The sequence below is a fragment of the Hemitrygon akajei genome, chromosome 5 (genome assembly GCF_048418815.1).
Source record: "Hemitrygon akajei chromosome 5, sHemAka1.3, whole genome shotgun sequence".
In the NCBI taxonomy this organism is placed as follows: domain Eukaryota; kingdom Metazoa; phylum Chordata; class Chondrichthyes; order Myliobatiformes; family Dasyatidae; genus Hemitrygon; species Hemitrygon akajei.
In genome coordinates, this window is record NC_133128.1 from 166,395,509 (window position 1) to 166,413,547 (window position 18,039).

The 18,039-nt window shown below is 38.5% G+C and overlaps 1 protein-coding gene and 1 long non-coding RNA gene across 4 annotated transcripts in view; one reads left to right on the forward strand and one right to left on the reverse strand.

Annotated features, from left to right (window-relative positions):
• The window catches only part of ube2e3 (ubiquitin-conjugating enzyme E2E 3 (UBC4/5 homolog, yeast)), a 135,985-nt gene extending 123,251 nt beyond the window's left edge, over window positions 1-12,734 (reverse strand). The window contains exons 1-3 of one of the 3 annotated variants that reach the window (XM_073047091.1): window positions 12,471-12,734; window positions 11,560-11,785; window positions 11,055-11,105 (exon numbers count right to left, since the gene is read on the reverse strand). In XM_073047091.1, the coding sequence (XP_072903192.1) occupies window positions 11,055-11,105; window positions 11,560-11,744 (236 nt within the window). In that variant the 5' untranslated portion in view covers window positions 11,745-11,785; window positions 12,471-12,734. Of the gene's footprint in view, window positions 1-11,054; window positions 11,106-11,559; window positions 11,786-11,974; window positions 12,180-12,470 lie in introns of those variants that run through there. The other 2 variants (XM_073047090.1, XM_073047089.1) reach the window with 2 other exon arrangements.
• Window positions 12,735-12,962: 228 nt separating this feature from the next.
• LOC140728408 (uncharacterized) lies at window positions 12,963-17,603 on the forward strand. The gene is made up of 2 exons (XR_012099062.1): window positions 12,963-13,868; window positions 13,943-17,603. It is a non-coding gene; the product is annotated as an uncharacterized lncRNA (long non-coding RNA).
• The last annotated feature ends 436 nt before the right edge of the window (window positions 17,604-18,039 follow it).

Sequence of the window (18,039 nt, forward strand, 5' to 3'; positions counted from 1 at the left end):
TGTCCAGGGAAGTAGTAGAGGGTACCTCATACACATATTTAAGGCAGTTAGATAGAATTTTTCACAGTAGAATTAAGGATTAAAGGCAAAAGGTAGGTAGATGGAACTGAGTCCACAGCCAGAATGGCCACTTATAATTGAATGGTGGAGCAGGCTGGACGGGCCAGATGTCCCTCCCCCGCTCCTATTTCTTTTGTTCTTATGCAAGTATGTGTAGGGCATGGAAAGGGAAGTCCAAAAGGATCAAGGGACCAAAGAGTGAAAAACAAGGAAGAAAAGAGCAGGTTGCACCACCCTCCCCTCTCTTTTCCTGCCTTCCTCTGCCTCCAAAAGAGGCATTGGTGAAAGAAACAACCAGCTTATTTCAGACTTAAACAACTTGATGAGGCTGGGTCGCAGTTTGTTTTGTTAATTCAGTCAAGCCACTTCCCTCAACATCCCCACCACCTTTTTATACTCTGTTGCACTCCAAATGCTTTCACTGATACATCAAGAAAACACCCATATTTTTCAACATTTTTCAACAGTGCAACTAAAACCACAATGCTGTCATAATTAATTACAACTGCACAAGTTAAGATTTGACACTGAAGAAAATTCCAAAGTCTTGATGCAGAATCTGGGAAAATATGCAGCACAATACAAATGGCTCTATTATTTACTAGGTAGACAATTCTGTTAAAGCACCCAATATACTGTAATCATATACATGCACTGTACCAAGACTTTTCATTGCTGTAAAATGGATTCTGGTAAATCACATTTAACAAGTTCATTGCACTGACTGCCTTGATTCTCATAAATTACTCCAAATGCTTTTGTATATTCTCAGTAAAATGTTCATCAGATACAGATTTACAATGTCTATAATGAAGGTTTAAATGAAGTGAAACGATCTTCAAGTAAGAACGCATGTTACACCAAGAATTAAATGGTGAATTTATTTTTGTTCAACATGACATAACAGCTCTAACTCTCCTGACCCTTCCCTCAAGTCACAGAAGGCATTTGTCCAATATCTTGTTAACAAACCACAATGTCATCCAACCATCTATCTACAGGTCAGTCTAAATCAGACCATTGGCAATCCGTACCCTATTACATCACTTACTGATACCTAACCCCATCCTCCTTTATATAAAAATGATTTTAACTGCCTCCAACCTTAGCTCAATCCATCTGATGCTGAAATTTCTAGGCACACACTTTATCTCCAGAAATGATTCTTCCAATATTCTCTTAGTTAACAATTCTGTTTGCTTCTATTGCTGTCGACAAATAATTACCGAAGAATTTATTGCACCCATGTTATTCTGACCCATTCATGCAAAATTCTGACCTTCCAAGTCCACAATTGCAGAGACATTCAATTTAAAATTATCACCCATGTGTTTAAATTTCTCTGTAGGGTTGGGGTCAACTCCACCATTTCAGTCCTATAAATATCCCTTCAACTCTCCTTTAACCTTAATATTCCATTCTGCAATTCCGGCAGCTTTGCTTTAAGCATTCATGCCTTCATTCATTTGAATTGTAACCCTTTCCGAGTCTTCTCTGAAAAGGCTCAGGTAAAGTGAAGGGACTTGAACACAAAGTAGGCAGACTGAATACAAAGTAGGAAACACTTTGAAGTAAAAACAGCAAGGCAGAGAATTTTAAAATATATACAGTGATTGTAAGTGTCATTGGTCAGATTTACTTTATGTTCCTTATAAACAAATCATTGTTCCATAGTTCAACAAGAGATTAGGAAGGCAAATTGTACTTGACTTTTATTGAAAGATAATTTGAGTACAAGGGTCTCAATAGCTTGCTCCAACTACAAGAAACCAGATACAAAATATGTTGCTACAATCTGGTCTCTTTACCCAAGAATATAGCTGTGCAGGACAAAGAAGTAAGTTGTTCAGCTGATTTTTTCCTGGAACTTCATCAGTGTCATTTGAGCGAACATGGTTAAAACCCTAATGTGGGCTGAAACAGTGAGATGTATGAAGTTTAAGGTGTCTGACAACATAGACGTGGTGTTGATATTTCCTCTGATAGTAATATCTAGTAGCAAGTTTCATTATCTTAAACTAGGAATATTCATTCAGTGTAGAGATAATAGATTTCATTGCTCAGAAGGTAATGATTCCTTCAGGTAGCCAAATTAAATATGGCCTGACATAGATCAATGACTGATCTTTCAGTATTCACAGCAAGATTACACAGAAGAAAAGCAAGCAGACAGCAAATCCATCAAAAATGAGAATGGGAAAACTAAGTGAAAGCTCAAGGCTGACCAAGAGAGGAGTTAAAATTATGCACGTAAAATGGCAAAACACGGAGAAAAGGAAAGCAGCAAAGAAAGGGGAAGATATAATTGCCTAGAAATCCAAAGCACCCTAAATGCAGAAAAAAATGCAAACATTGACATTGTATGCTTTCATATTCAACATCTTCTCCAAATTGGCTTTGTTCAGATCCTTGGTTGACGGAGGTAGAGAAATCAGCAAGAATTTGCAGCAGGTGCCATTTTGGATCACACTGATAACAAGCTTTGGTTCTTCTGGAGTAGCTTTGTCAGTGGGTCATTAATTGCAAACAAATGGATGAGAAAAACACTGAAGACTGTCATCAGTTGTGGCAAGGGGGTGGAAGGAAGATTTGAGAGGCCAACATTAATTGCAGGGTTTGTTAGTGCAGGTAAACAGAAGGGGACTAGAATCAGTAGCAGCAAAAGAATGATCAGAAGTGGTGGGTGGAGATGGGAAGAGGAGGAAAGAAAAAGACAAAAGCAAAAACACGAGGTCAGATATATTGTAATGTATGCCACTACCCAGAATTTAGCCAACTCATTTACTTACCAGTACCTGCATGTAATTTACCACTGTGTTTTCCTGAGAGAACCTGACAACAGGCACCCTCTGGACAACATGATTCAAATTCCCCTGCAAAAGCAACATAATACAAGCAATGATACATGTCCTAGATGCCAAATTTGCACTATAGTATCCACGGTGATTTCCAACCACAACAGCAGAGTCAAAATTCCTAAATAGCATGGTTTAACATCAGGAACAGTTGCAAATATGATTTACTCCAACTTCAATACAATTTCTGGACAAATTCATAGATCTAAACAACAGCCTTTGCACTGAGCAGTACTCAAGTTATCCACATACAACAACACAAACTAAATTAAGCTTATTTAAAAATTAACACTAACATTCCATAACTTAATAGAAACCCAGATGAATGCACAATATTCAACACCAATTATCACCACTCAGCATATGAAGCAGATGCTGTCTGTGTATGGCAAGATCCAGACAAAATTGAGACGAACATAATGACAAAATCTCAGACAGTGACCATCTCTACCAAAAGAGATCCAATCACCTACCCTTAATATTCAAGAGCATAACCTTGGGCAAGGAAGTTCCATTCCCACTCTGGAATCATTAAAATCCTATTCCAGATTGGGAGGATTAGGGGGTCAGCACTGAACAGAAACTCAACTGCCCCAGTAATGCAGGTTCTGTGGCAATAAGAGCAGGTCAAAAGGCAGGGAACCATCCCCAACTGCTAGCAAGGCGAATAAATGACCTCCTAACATCCTGAAGGCACTTTACCAAAATAAAACTCAGGAATGTGAAAGTATACACTCCATTTGCTCCAATAAATCATTGGACACCATTCAAGAAAAAAGCAGTCTACTTGGTTTTACCCTCTACCACCCTCAACATTCACTTCCTCCAGCACCAGTACAGAGTAGCTTGCATCCTCAATTGCCAAAAATAACACCAGCTGCAGATTCACTACCCAGTTATAAATCACGCTGACAAGAAAATTCACCACTGTTCATTCGCTGTCCAAATCATGGAATTACACACTAAATATATGTAATTCCAGGGTTCAGGGTTATAGTGGTTCAAGATGGCTCATCACCATCTTCAAGGGCAATCCTTAAAGATGAATAAAACCAGATCTGTGTCCCCATCTGAATAACAATTTGGTCACTAATTCAGAGCAAGATAGTAATCTGAATATCTATAGTCAGCAGAATTCAATTTGAAAAGGCAAATTAAATGAATAAAGCAAGCATGTCCCTCTTAAGACTGAAAGTTGTTAAAATTGTTAATACAGAAAATTTTCTGTTCATACAATTAGGAGCTGTTTACGCCAATTTTAAATATTTTTATAAAATTAGCTTAATTGCAATGAGGAAAAGCCTACGAAACTTAACGTACTTTTTAAAGTTTATACATCAAAAAGCTATACAGTGGTGCTAGAAAGTTCGTGACCCCTGTAGAATTTTCTCTATTTCCGCATGTGACCTAAAATATTATCAGATCTTCACATAAATCGTAAAACTAGAAAAAGGAATCCAATTAAATAAATAAGACAAAAACATTATACTTGATTATTTATTTATTGAGAAAATAATCCAAAATTATATGTATTTGTTGGAAAAAAGTATGTGAACCACTGTGGTAAAGCCTTCCACAAAAGCTATTTACAGCCAGGTGTCCCAATCAATGAGCAAACACAAGGAAATCTGCAGATGCTGGAAATTCAAGCAACACACACAGAATGCTGGTGGAACATAGCAGGCCAGGCAGCATCTATAGGGAGAAGCACTGTTGACGTTTTGGGCCGAGACCCTTCGTCAGACCCTTCTCCCTATAGATGCTGCCTGGCCTGCTGCATTCCACCAGCATTTTGTGTGTGTTCCAATCAATGAGCTGAGATTGGAGATGTGGGTTGTTGAGAGGCCTTGCCCTACATTAAAAAATGACACACAAAGACAGGCTACTGTCAGAGCCTGCTCTTCTCAAGAAAGATATGTTTATGTATACCATGCCTCGATGAAAACAAATTTCAGAGGACCTTAAAAAGAATTGTAGAGATGCATGAAGCTGGAAAAGGCTACAAAAGCATTTCTGAACACCTGAATGTTCATCAGTCCACCATAAGAGAAATTATCTATAAAATGGAAGAAACGCAGTACTGTTGCTACTCTCTTTAGGAGTGAGCATCTGGCAAAGGTCACACCAGGAGCACAATGTGCAATGCTGAAAGAGGTGAAAAAGAACTTAACAGCAAAAGACCTGTAGAAATATTTAGAACTTGCTAAAGTCTCTGTTCATATGTCCACTATTAGAAAAGCACTGAACAAAAATGTGTTCATGGAAGGACACCACAGAGAAAACGACTACTCTCCAAAAAAAAAAGACACACATCTCAAGTTTGCAAAAAGATCACCTGCATATTCTGCAACACTTCTGGAACAATGATCTATGGACAGATGGGGCAACATTTGAACCTTTAGGGAGAAATTCACATTGCTATGTTTGGAGGAAAAAGAGCACTTCACACTAACACCAAAACATCATCCCAACTGTGAAGCATGGTGGAAAGTGCATCATGGTTTGGGCTGCTTTCCAGCCAAGACAGCTTGCAATCACTGAAGGAACAATGATTTCAAAATTCTATGAAGACATTTTACAGGAGAATGTCAGGGCAGGGGTCCATCACCCGAAGCTTAATAGAAGTTTCATAATGCAACAAGACAATAATCCAAAAGACAAGAGTAAATCAGCAACAGAATGGTTGCTGAAGAAGAAAATTTGTGTTTTAGAATGGCCAAATCAAAGTCCTGACCCTAATCCTACAGAAATGTTGTGCAAGCAGTTCATGCAAAAAACCCATCAACATCCAAAGTTGAAGATTTGTAAGGAGGAATGGCCTAAAATTCCTCCAAGTCGACGTGCAGGTCTGATCAACAATTACTGGAAACATTTGGTTAAAGTTATTTCTGCACAAGGTGGTCACATTGGTTACCGTAAATAAAGGTTCCCAACAAATACATGTAATATTGATCATTTTTCTCAATAAATAAATGAACAAGTACAATGATTTTTGTGTTAATTATTTAATTAGGTTCTCTATCTAGTTTAAGGACTTGTTTGAAGATCTGATCATATTTTAGGTCATATATGCAGAAATAGAGAATATTCTATAGTGTTCACAATTTTTCTAACACCACTGTGGATACTCATCTTTGCTTTCTGGGATAAATCAGAACTATTAAGGTAAATCTGGAACACAGGAAGAGTATAAGAAAATTCAACGGTTAGATTTGTTCAAGCTAATGCACAAATGTTGTATGAAAACATTTTGAGCAAAGGATATTTTAGTAAATACAATAAAAATTATGTGAAAACGTTTATCTGAAAGGAATTGGCATTACTAAGGACCCCTTGACTAGATAGCAATGGTAATTTTACAGGAGAAAGTTAGGAGGCATGGGATCAAGGGAACTTGGCTGTGTGGATTCGGAATTGGCTTGCCAACAGATGGCAGAGGATGGTATTAGATGGAGCCAATTCTGCCTGGAGGTCCAGAACTTGTAGTGTTCTCTGACCTCTGCTCTTTGTAATTTTTATAAATGGCTTAGATAAGCAAATGGAAGGGTGGGTTATTAAGTTTACAAATGACACAAAGGTTGGGGGCGAAGTGGCTAATGTAGGAGGTTGTTGTAATGTAGGTTACAATGAATATTGATAGGATGCCGAGCTGGGCTGAGAAGTGACAGATGGAGCTCAAACCAAGTCAAGTGTGAAGTGATACACTTTGGAAGACTAAGCCTAAAGGCAGCGTACAAAGATAATGACAGGATTCTTGCAGTGTGGAGAAACAGAGGGTGCTTGGGGTCCTAGTCCATAGATCCCAAGGTTGACATGCAAGTTGATAGGGTGTTAAAAGAGTATGACTGTTGGCCTTCATTAGTTGGGGAATTGATTCAGGTCCTGCAAGGTAATGTTGCAGCTCTATAAAACTCTGGCAACACCACGCCTGGAGTGTTATGTTCAGTTCTGGTTTCCTCATGAAAGTAAGGATGCAGATGCTTCATAGAGGGTGCAGAGAAGATTTAGTAATATGCTACCTGGATTAGAGAGCATGTCTGATTGCTGATAAAGCACGGGTACAGGGGGATATTTGAGACTGCAGTTCTCAAATCTTAACTAGTCTGGCATGTTAAAGTTATATTGTAAGTTGTAATGTTTCTACAACTTACAAATTATCTGTCTTTGACAACATATCCAAAATGTTAAACCCTCAAATTTCACCAATTCATTAACACCAGCCTATTGAATTACCAGAATTGCAACCCAACTAGTAATATCAAGTGTTTACAAATATTACTAGTTCCATTAAGACATACGCACAGCAATTTTCTTTAAAAAGAACTCTCCACCATAACTATAACATATTTGCACTGGCCTTTCAGATAGTGAAGATGTCTGACAATAAACAAGATAAGATCCAGCAGCCCCTGATATTCAATGGCTGTTGAATCCCACACTATCAATATTCTGGGGATTACTACTGATCAGAAACTGAAATGGAATAGCCACATGCACAAGTGTGATGGAATCCTCTCCACTTGCCTAGATAAGTGCAGCTTCAATAACATTCAAGAAGCTCGACACCATTAAGGACATAGCAGCTGCTTGAGGGATACCTCATCCACAACCATTCACTCCACCACTTGCACACAGTAGCATCAGTTTGTACTATCACTGTACTGCAGCAACTCACCATGACTCCTTAAAAGCACCTTCCCAACCCATGAAGAACAAGGGCAGCAAAAGCAGCAGAACACCACCAACTGGAAGGTAACCTCCAAACCACACACCATTCTGACTTGGAAATACTTCACCATTCCTTCGCCATCACTGGGTCAAAATCCTGGAACTCTCTCTCTAACAGCATTATGGAAAACACACAGAGGATTACACAATTTCAAGGTGGCAACCCACAACCACCTTCTCAATGACATCGAGGAATGGACAATTAAATGCAATTGGCAATTGTATATTGTAATACAAAGTCTGTATGCAATGTTCTTAATACTTAAATGAAATAATTTCCCAAATGCAAACTAAAACTACTTAATTTAATCAAATCATACATTTTTCAACAAGAGAAAAGAAAACCTCAGATATCTGCAAGCTGTTCCAAGTGGTTCCCAGACTACTTGTATGAATTTACTCTAAAAGCTGTGCAAACATGGTGCACAATATAGGAATAGCATTTCTATACTTTTTATAACACTAACCAGGATTGGGGAAATGTAGATCAACCATGTTTCCTTTGGATTTCATATAAACCTTAAAGAAGTGACACTTTACAAAGAATACTGTCAGCAATATTTGACTTATTACAGACTTTTCAGGAGTCTACATGATGACACCATGACATGAAAATTATTGCTATAAATCTTTTTATTATGCCATGAAGCAGATATTCTTTATGTACTCAGATCAAAGTATCAGAAAACATAGAAAATGTTCACTAACTTCAGGGAGTGAAATGCAAAACTGTCCTACTCACTTACACCAACTTCAGGAAGTAAAATACAAAACTGCCCTACTTGCTTACACCAACTTCATTCCAACAGAAAATTTTGGTGAAAAGTTAGAATGGCCCAGGAATGTCAGCAGCCCAATAAAATCCTTTCTCCCTACAAAAGAAATTCTTGAAACAAAAATAACTGTTTCCATAGAGCTTTCTTCCTCATTAAATACATTTCCTCAGTGCACTTGCAAGGGACCTACTTGAACAAGGCTGCCAAAATTAAGTATTTTTCTTTTTAAAATGTAACACCAGTTGATCTCAGTATTACTTCCAGAAAGCAAACTTCACTTCCAGAAATTAACTAGTCATTTCTGTTCCAGCCAACATTTCATTCTTCTGTTCTTTAAACAAGTTGTCAATTCCAAAATACATAACATTTGTACCTCTCCAATACAGTTTCCACTGAAGTTTGCTGCCCAAATCCTACTTCCCATCCACAGCTCGAATTCCCAAAAACCACTGCGCTTACTTTATAGTTCACCAACTCCTACAACATTCTTATTGATGTATTCAAATTCCTAAATGGTTTTGTCTCTTCCCAAGTTACTCAAAACCATTCAAATACTCACCTTTTGCGCAATCATCTACTTCTGCTACCCCACTGGTGATACTGGATTCAACTAAAATTGGTCACATGCACTGGAATTCACTCACAAATCTGCTCTGTGTCACCGTCCTCTAAAATACTAACTTGGCTTTTAGTCATCTCTCTGGTTGCTTCATTTAGCCAATCTATCCAAATGCACTCCTGAGAAGTGACTAAGGTCATTTTATACATTGAAGTGATACATAAAGCCAAGTTACAACAACAAATAACTACAAACCAGATTTAAGCAACTGTAAAAACTGGCACTTTGAAACACACTGCTAAATTAGACTTAATTTACCAAGAGATCAGTAACTTATTTTCCAAGATAAATGCAGAAAAGATCATGTACTATATGCCAGAGGAAACTTTAAAGTTTTTAGAAAAATGTATAAAGAACTTATCATTTCATTTGTCATTTAGTATCATTTACATTTTAATCCATTTTAAGTTTTTATGCTTTGGAGAGTATTATAGTTGTGGTCATTAGAAGTAATGCATTTTTCAATGGCCATTTACCAGCCCAAATCAAGAAGCAAACATGACAATAATTTATAAGAGTCCCATTTGCTTGGATTTTGTAAAACTAATACAAAAACCCAAGTCTTGCAAAAGATACAATTTCAACTATGAGATTTGACAAACATGAGAACATCTTAAATTTATAGTTATATTTTAAGATAAGACTTGAAAGACTCCAAGTTAAAATTAAGTAATCTGAATAAAAAGCCAATTAACAAAATGTTCATGACCTTTAGTAAAATTCTTCATCTTAAAAGTATGAAATGTATTATACTGTAGAGCTGTCTGTTTATACGAATGTCACCAAATTTCAAATTACAAACTTTAAAATTTACTGTGAATAAAAGTTGTATTTCAAAGCTCAATTTTTAAATCAAAGCCATTTCCTTTGATAAAGACTCCACATAAACTTGATTTCCATACTCCTGACTGATTTGCCATCTTTTAAAATAAAATACATCATACTATTTGTCCAGACACCACATTGATTAAGTTACAGGGTAATACAGCACAGAAATAGGATTTTGAGCATACTACTTTCAGAAAATCAGTAGCATAGTGGTTAGCTCAATAATCTTACAGCTCGAGGTGTTCCAAAGTTCAATTCTGGCACCATTCTAAAAGGATGGTGTATGTCCTCCCTGTGGAATGCATGGGTTTTTCCCCAGGTGCCCCAGTTTCCTCCCACAGTCCAAAGATGTACCGGGTAGGTAAGTTCATCATTGTAAATTTGCCCATGGTTAAGTTCGGTTTAATCAGGGTTTGGGGATCCCTGGGGTGGTGTGGCTCAAAGGGCCAGAAGGTCCTACAGCCACACTGTCATTAAATTAAAAAATCTAACCCCTAAAAAATACAATTTCCAATTTCTCTAGAGCATAAACTATTATTTTTGCACGTTTCAATTTATGTGCAAAGATCTCAATTATTTTTATCAGTAGAATCCCAGTATGGTTATCTTCTCTTCCACAAAGAAATAAGCTTTCTGGTAAAACATTACTAATTTGACTACTGACAGCACTTAATCAATAAAACCTGGTTACCGAACAAGTAAAACTTGAAGATTTACCATTTCAATTTAAAAGCAAGCTTTATGTTAGGAATATTAAAAAGTGCTGTTCCATAGGAATCAAGAATGCTAAACTCCAACATCACAAATCAAACTCAGCTAATTCTTTGCTATCAACTCGCCCCCAAATACAACTCATTCTCACACTATTTTCCAAATGATAGAAAACTAACATGTACACAGCAACAGCAAAGTACCTATCAAAAAACTTAATAAATCTTGTGTGAAATGTTGGTATGCTTTCAAGTTTTCAAATAAATCCATCATTTACTGTGACAAATGCCAATAACAATTACTCAGTTTACATTTTATCACATACCCTTAAGATAAAAATTGCGTACAATTGCCTGTGTTTGTCCAGAAAGCTACAATCTACATGTATCCACACACATGACATTCACTTTAACTGAACCTCTGTAATGTAACCAAAAATCACATATTGCAAACTGCTAATTGATCAGCCTCACTTACCTGCAGTTCGGAGGCGGATCTAGTGTGATTTCAGCCAGTTCCTTTTGAATTCTGAAAATTGATGGAGATATTCAGTACAAAATACTGTGTTGCATTCAGATGTAAAAGAACGATTACAGTGCCCTCTATCACCATCCTTTTCTCAGCAGCTCACCCAACCAAAGTGGAAAACATGGCTGCTTCCTCTTTGTTCTCAGCAACGTTATACTCAAATCCCATAACAGGACAAGTTTTCATAAATTTCCACTATTTGTCGCTTGACTATGTATGTAATTTTGACTAAAAATGGTAGAAGAGTACATAAGCGATTCAAATAAGGCAATTCTAAACCAGTAAAGATCGGAATACCCCGTATTATTCTCTTTTCGAGCTTATATGCAAATGATGAGAGAAGTGTTTATATTGACCTATTCGATAAGGACTTTATAGGAGTGCAACCAGAATTGGCAAGACGCCGGTACTCAAGCGGAAAAACTGCTTTAAAAAAACGAAGGGCTGTACTTACCTTTTAGCGCTGGTGGAGAGTTTTGCTGTTGTTTTGCTGGATACCTTGGGGTCTTTCTTTTTCGGCTGTTGCTGTGAGGATGGCTCTTTCCTCTCCTCCTGCGGGTTGTCACGCTGGTCGGCATCCGAGCTCCCACTGCTCGTACTCGGACTCTCGTCATCAGACCTCTGTCTGTCGCTGGACATTTTACCTTTAGCGTCAAAAGAACCCACAGATATTAGCACACCTGCCAAAGAGAAGGAATAAGTCGCCCAAATACTATTTAGAAGTATCTAGTCGCATGGACATCAACAAGCAATGCTTGTGGTCACAGATCGGACAACCAGACAGCAACGTTGGCTTTTTCTCTCTTTCGCTCCCCGCCCCCCTTCCCTCCAAAGGATATAAAAACACACTTTGCATTGAATTTACATACCATCGACGGAAATTAGAAGCATAATTTAAGGAATATAAAGTATATCCTCAGCAAAAAAAATATCAAGTTGTCTTTGTTTTTGGATGGGGAAGAAGTGGAGAGAGAAATCTCTCCGCTGTATAACGAGGTTTTGTTGTGTAAGGTGGCACTGCTCGGGATTTTAACATTACAAAGATCTTGACGGTCATTTAAAGGGAGGGGGAGGGGGCGGGGGTGAGAAGTCAGGACTAAGAATGGAGCAGTTAAGGGCGGAATGTCTAAAGCAGGTCAGGTTGGGAGATGTGCGTCCGGTTTGGGTGACTATTTTTCTTTAAGGATGTATTTTAAAATAACGAGGGGCGCTCCAATCAGCGTGGTCTCAGCCACTGATGCATGAACTCGGCTCACTCAACAACCGCTGGAACAATGAGGAGGAATTTATCAAGTTTCCCGACCGAATGCTCTACCTTTTGGAAGGAGGGGGAAACAAAAAACTGACGGCCAACTTCCTCCTTACCTTTTATGAGAGTGATCCGAGCCCGAGGCCTGTGGCCGAAATGACGGGTGGGCAGCCGATGTTCAAGAGAGGGCTTTTAAAACAAATACGGCTTCCTTTAGCGAAAAAAATATCTGTGTATAGGGGAGGGGGGGATAATCCAAGTAGAGGGAAACAGGGAGAAAGGAAATTTAGAAAAAGTGTCAGGAGCCCACGGTCTGAATCATTTGATTCCGAAACCGAGCTCAATTTCTCCTTAGACACACACACACGCTCGGCTGTTTAATTCGCCTCCCGCCGCCGGCGCAAGGATCGCGCCGAGTCAGCAGCACTAAGTGCACGCTGCCGCGCACGCGCGGGGTGAGCAGTAGCGGGAGATGAGGTGCGCGCGCTCCCGGGCACGGGAGAGAAGGTGGCGCGCGGCGACCGGTAACGGCCGGCAGAGCACGTGAGCTGGAGGGGGAGGTGTCGCCCACTCACAGTCAGCCTGCGCTCGTAGCAACTCGAGGACTCATCGGGTCTGCTGCCTCATCCTGCGATCTTTAAATGTCAAATGCGGTTTTAAAAGAATGAAACCGTCTTCCTCCAAGGCAGAAAGGCGTTCCTGAACCAGCCGGGGCTATAACATGTCGTGGACTTTAGTATGATTCAGAAGGGGGTCGATGCCAGAAAACAAACGCTTGATTATTATTGCTCTCTTTTGCAGTCCCTTTAAAAGCAAATCTTGTTTTCCCTAAGTTAACTCGGTGGAGGTATGAGATATTAAAGAACGGAGGTGAGCCTTTTCTTAGCCTTTAATTGTGTGTAATAAGTGCAGTATCTAGTTTCTGGGTTAAAATTCTCCGAAGCCTGTGGTCACTGACTTTGACTCACGAGTTTGAAATGCGTGTATGTGAAGAGAAGTTATACGAAAGTTTTTTTTCTTGATCTAACTTGTTGGGCGAAGCATAAACGGAGTTAATACCTTTATCTTGGCCCACGTCCAAATAAATCTTCAACATGAGGAAACCCCGCATTTAAACAACCTTGGGCAAGTGAGTTCGATGTCTCTTGCAGACATTGAGGGCATTTTTATTACATTTCTTTCCAAGCTTTTGGTTTGCAGAGTGGAATGCACTAATTCCAAGTGTCGGACACTATCAGAAGGAGAACAAGAAGTGCTAAAGTTCACGCTGCCAGACAGTTTTTGTGGAGAGCGTGATTGATGAGAAGGCCTTTCTGTCAGATCGATCCCGCACAATTGGATTTCATCACCACAACCGTCTCGGAGGCGGCCGTAGTAAGGGTGAGGTTTCCATTTGGAACGTGCTCTTTATAAGATCTGGAAAAGATGCATTTTGTGCTTGTGGAGTTTCATGCTGAAATGTCAAGAGAATACGAGACTGTGTGTGCTTAAGGGTGCTCCCAACCACGCACGAGGTAAGTATCACTTGCAGCTGAGATGTTATCAACTCGGTGAAATACGGTCTATCAGAAACTTGCTTTTCTTGTAGTTTAAGGATCTGTCCACAGCCAAATGTTGCAGGCTAATACATTCCAAGGTCGTCTTCGGAGGGACGCGAAGAAGCACAGTGGCTTCACAGGAAAAGGTTTTCCTGCTGCTGCACAGAGGGACCAGAACCCTGGACTTCCACTCATGGAATGTATGTAAATGAAAAATTGATCTCCTCTTGACAATAACTGCAAAAATATGAAGGTAGTTTGTCTTTTGTTTCCTGTATTGTGAAGAGTGATATACATTTGCAAATGTTAGGAATAAAGTACGTTTAAAACCCTGCAAATTTTAGGAATGAAGTGTTTAAAAACTTGATAAAGTTAATGTATTGGTTTATTGTCTACCTTTCATTGGAATGAGGGGACTGGATGAATGTAAGAGAAATTAGTGTGGAAGTCTATTAAAGGCAGAAATATTAAATTGCAAAAGGTGTTAGTAGTGAATGGGATGTAGAAACATGATGGGGGCCAGTGGAGATATAAATGGTAAAAGCAGATTAATTTTGAGATTGTTCCTCAAATGCATATGGAGTAATTGAGCAGATTGATAAACAAATAGAAGATCCAGGTTGTGTGTGCACTAAATGGAGATGCCCCCATTAACTACTGGCAATCGGTGTTTCCTTTCCCTGTTGTAGAGAATGTGGAATAAATATAGAATTCTCTTGAAAAATTGGTCCTTAGATGCTGATAAGATCAGGCGTTGTTTCTTCTGTGATATGGGGATGCTGTTGTGGAAGGAAAAAGGTATTGGTGATGACTTAAGGATGGCATGACAGGCCAGTAGTAATATTAAGAATACTGAAAGCGGAGAATAAGGTTAAACATTTGAAAGTGATATACAAGAGATGCAGGAAATAGTGATTAATTAAATGTGGTGGCAGCCTAGGTGACAATAATTATACAAGTATCCTATTTGTGCTTCTTGTTGAGGGAGGATATGAAAGCAGATGTATGGTTTTCAGCAGCATGGCCAAAATTGTCATTGGGTGGCACAGTGAAGTTGCCTCTCAATTCCAACGATTCAGGTTCAATACTGGCACCCATTGCTGTCTGTAGGAAGAGTTCCCATTTCCCTGTAACTATGTGGGTTTTGTACAGAGTACTATGGTTTCCTTTTGTATCCCAAAAATTGTACATGTTGACACTGCAAATTGCCTTTAGTGTGGGGGAGAATTGATAGGAATATGGGGGTAATAAATTTCAGTGTAACTTTCTGGGGAGTGGGGTTGCTGGTATAGATGACTAATGGCCTCCATTTGTATCATAGGTAATATGTAAATAACATAAATGACATACTGCAGAAATGGAATGGAGTTCTGAAAGGAAGCAGGGTAGGAGAATTGTGAGGTTGCTGCACAGATGGTAGTAGAAATTGTTGAACATCTATACCAAAAATTGATTTCAATTTTACCATGCTTCCTGATGTCATATCCACAAAATGCAATGGGGAAGTTTAGGCCAGTTGCACACAACACCTTTTGGAATTTGATTACTTAGCTCGTATTTGAATGAAAACTCTGGAGCCATGGGATCTTGGCAAAACCCAATGTGAGCATTGGTATGATGAAGTTAACAGTAATTTCTATTGGATGCATTATTGATGACATCCTCTGTCACTTTAACAATTTGAATTTCTCTCATGGGATAACAGTCGGAATGAACATGTCCTACTTTTTGTGATGGGATACATATATACAGTTGTCTGCGTTATCGGGCAGGCGCCATAGTGGTGACTGCACTGAAATCGCTAAACTAGTAATGCGGCTATTTCTGCCGCCTGTGTTTGTTGATACAAAGTGTACTTAGTCTCAGTCTATTGCATGAATCAGTTCTTTTAATTTCACACGGAGTGAATCAAGTTAGTTGAAGACTGGCTTAAGAGATGGCAGGGTTCAAGAGGAAGGTGAGATGTTTCACTGGGTGTGGCTGGTTGAAGATGGATGCAAACTGGACATGCGTTTTTGGGTCTAGAGATGTTCTTTAATCCTCCTGTTAGCTACTTAAAACCACTACAATTCATGGATGAATGTGGTAGGACTGCAGATCTTTGATCATATCAGTTGCACATTTAGCTGCATCTATGCTAGTTAGAAAACACATTGTCCTGCGTGGCTTTACCAAATTGACAGCTCACATTTAAGTGCAGATACAGCAATTCTTGGTGAGTCCTGTACTCTGAATTGAAGCAGCTCTTTCCCCAATCTTAATTATAGTAAAAGTGATTGTGGTGAAATACAGTGCTGTTGATCATTCACACTGCCTTGAGGGTGTTTATTTTTGAGTGCTTGATCTTTTCTGTGTTTATCCCATTTAGCTTACTTCAGGCAGCAATCATATGTAAAAGAGTAATGAAAGGGAACAGATTTCCTGTGAAGAATATGAGTAAACCTGATGGATTTTTTGAATAATTTGATATTTTCAAAATCGCCATGGTGGGAACTCAGGACTTGGAAAGGTAGTATGCCATTCAGTAAGATGTAAGCAAAAGCCAGGAGAAATGTAGCCATGGTTGCCATCACTACCACCACCACTACTACATGTACATGTCCCACCTGCAATAGAACTTGTGGGTACAGGATAGGACAGTATAGTCATCAAAGATCTCACCGTTAAAAGAGTGGATGTCGTCATCGGATTCGGACGGACAACCAAAGAGAAGAGAAACAAAATGGAATGTATAATCGTGTCCTCTACTAATTTGTTAAAATCAGCCACCATGGAGAGACTTGTATGCATAGCTTGGTGGTGGTACTACCAAGACACTTGGTGATGAACACTGAAATATCCATTAGAGTTTATTGTAACTCCCCACAACTCTTTTTAAAAGTGCGGGAGCACTGTTTTATCAGCTGAGAACGGGTGGTGAATGACTCCAGTACTTTTGCTGACCTTTATTTAAACTAATCCTGTGAGTCCTGGTGGACTGCAGGAATTTGGAGGACAATACTGTATTGTCACCTTAAGTGGATCTGACCTGGCAACTGAGTAGCATGTGCCCTTGGATTTGAATATTAGCTGTAAAATTTGCATTGTGCTTTTGCTTGGGTAGTTTGTGAGAAGGATATTTCCAAGTGGATTTTTTTTTTCTGTATCTTAAACTATACTGTCCATTTTTATTTGTGTTCTTTTCTGTTTCATTCACTTCATTTAATGGTATTTAATTTACTCCATGTCAAGAGGGCAGCTGAGAATTTCATGTATGGACAAGTCTGTTTAAAATGGCACATTTCTTTCTTTCAAGGAAAGAAACGAACCAGGTTGTCTTTTTAAACTATATTTGCGAAATTAATTACCTTGACTTTAAATGTGCAATGATATTTGAATTTGTTCCTTGATTATTACTCCAGTAACTTCAGTACGATAGGTCCATGTCCTTTGAAGATTTGGAAATTATATAAAGATCTTTTATCTATTTCATAATTCATTGTAATAGAAAATAAATCTCATGAAGTGTTAGTGTTGTTTTATATCTGAATTTTAATGGATTATGAGTTTTAATACTGCTGTACTTTTGGATACTAGGTTCTGAATTGAGTGGAAAAATCATCTCTCACAATTTGTATTTTGAGTGCTGCTTCCTTTTTGGTATTTTCTCATTGTAATTGGAGAAACCATTGAAAATACAAGTTTTAAAAAAATTAAAGTTCCTTAATTTTATTAAGAGTGCAATTACAATATGTTCATTATCTTTCACAAAAATAGACAAATCTTCAGTGGTCTGATTTTGCAATTTATTGGGGAACAGAAACTAACTTATGAAATGCTATTTCCTACCTACCTACCTTGTAATAATAATATACATGCATGAATTGTGATAAGTTGAATGAATAGATTAATTTTTAAGAGAGTGAATTCTGTTTGAAAGGATTTAGACATGAACTTGCATTTCCATTGCTTTATTTCATTTCTCTCTCTATGGGGTTAATTCAAGACTTAACTTTCATCAAAACAGTATTTCCATTGTTTTCTGTTTGAAGTCCATCTGCAGAATTGTGCTCAAAATTTCCGGTGAGGCAAGAACTGTCAAACATTTGATCCATGTCGGAGTGCCAATGGGCCCAATCTTATTTAGAGGGACAGCAAGAGAAATGGA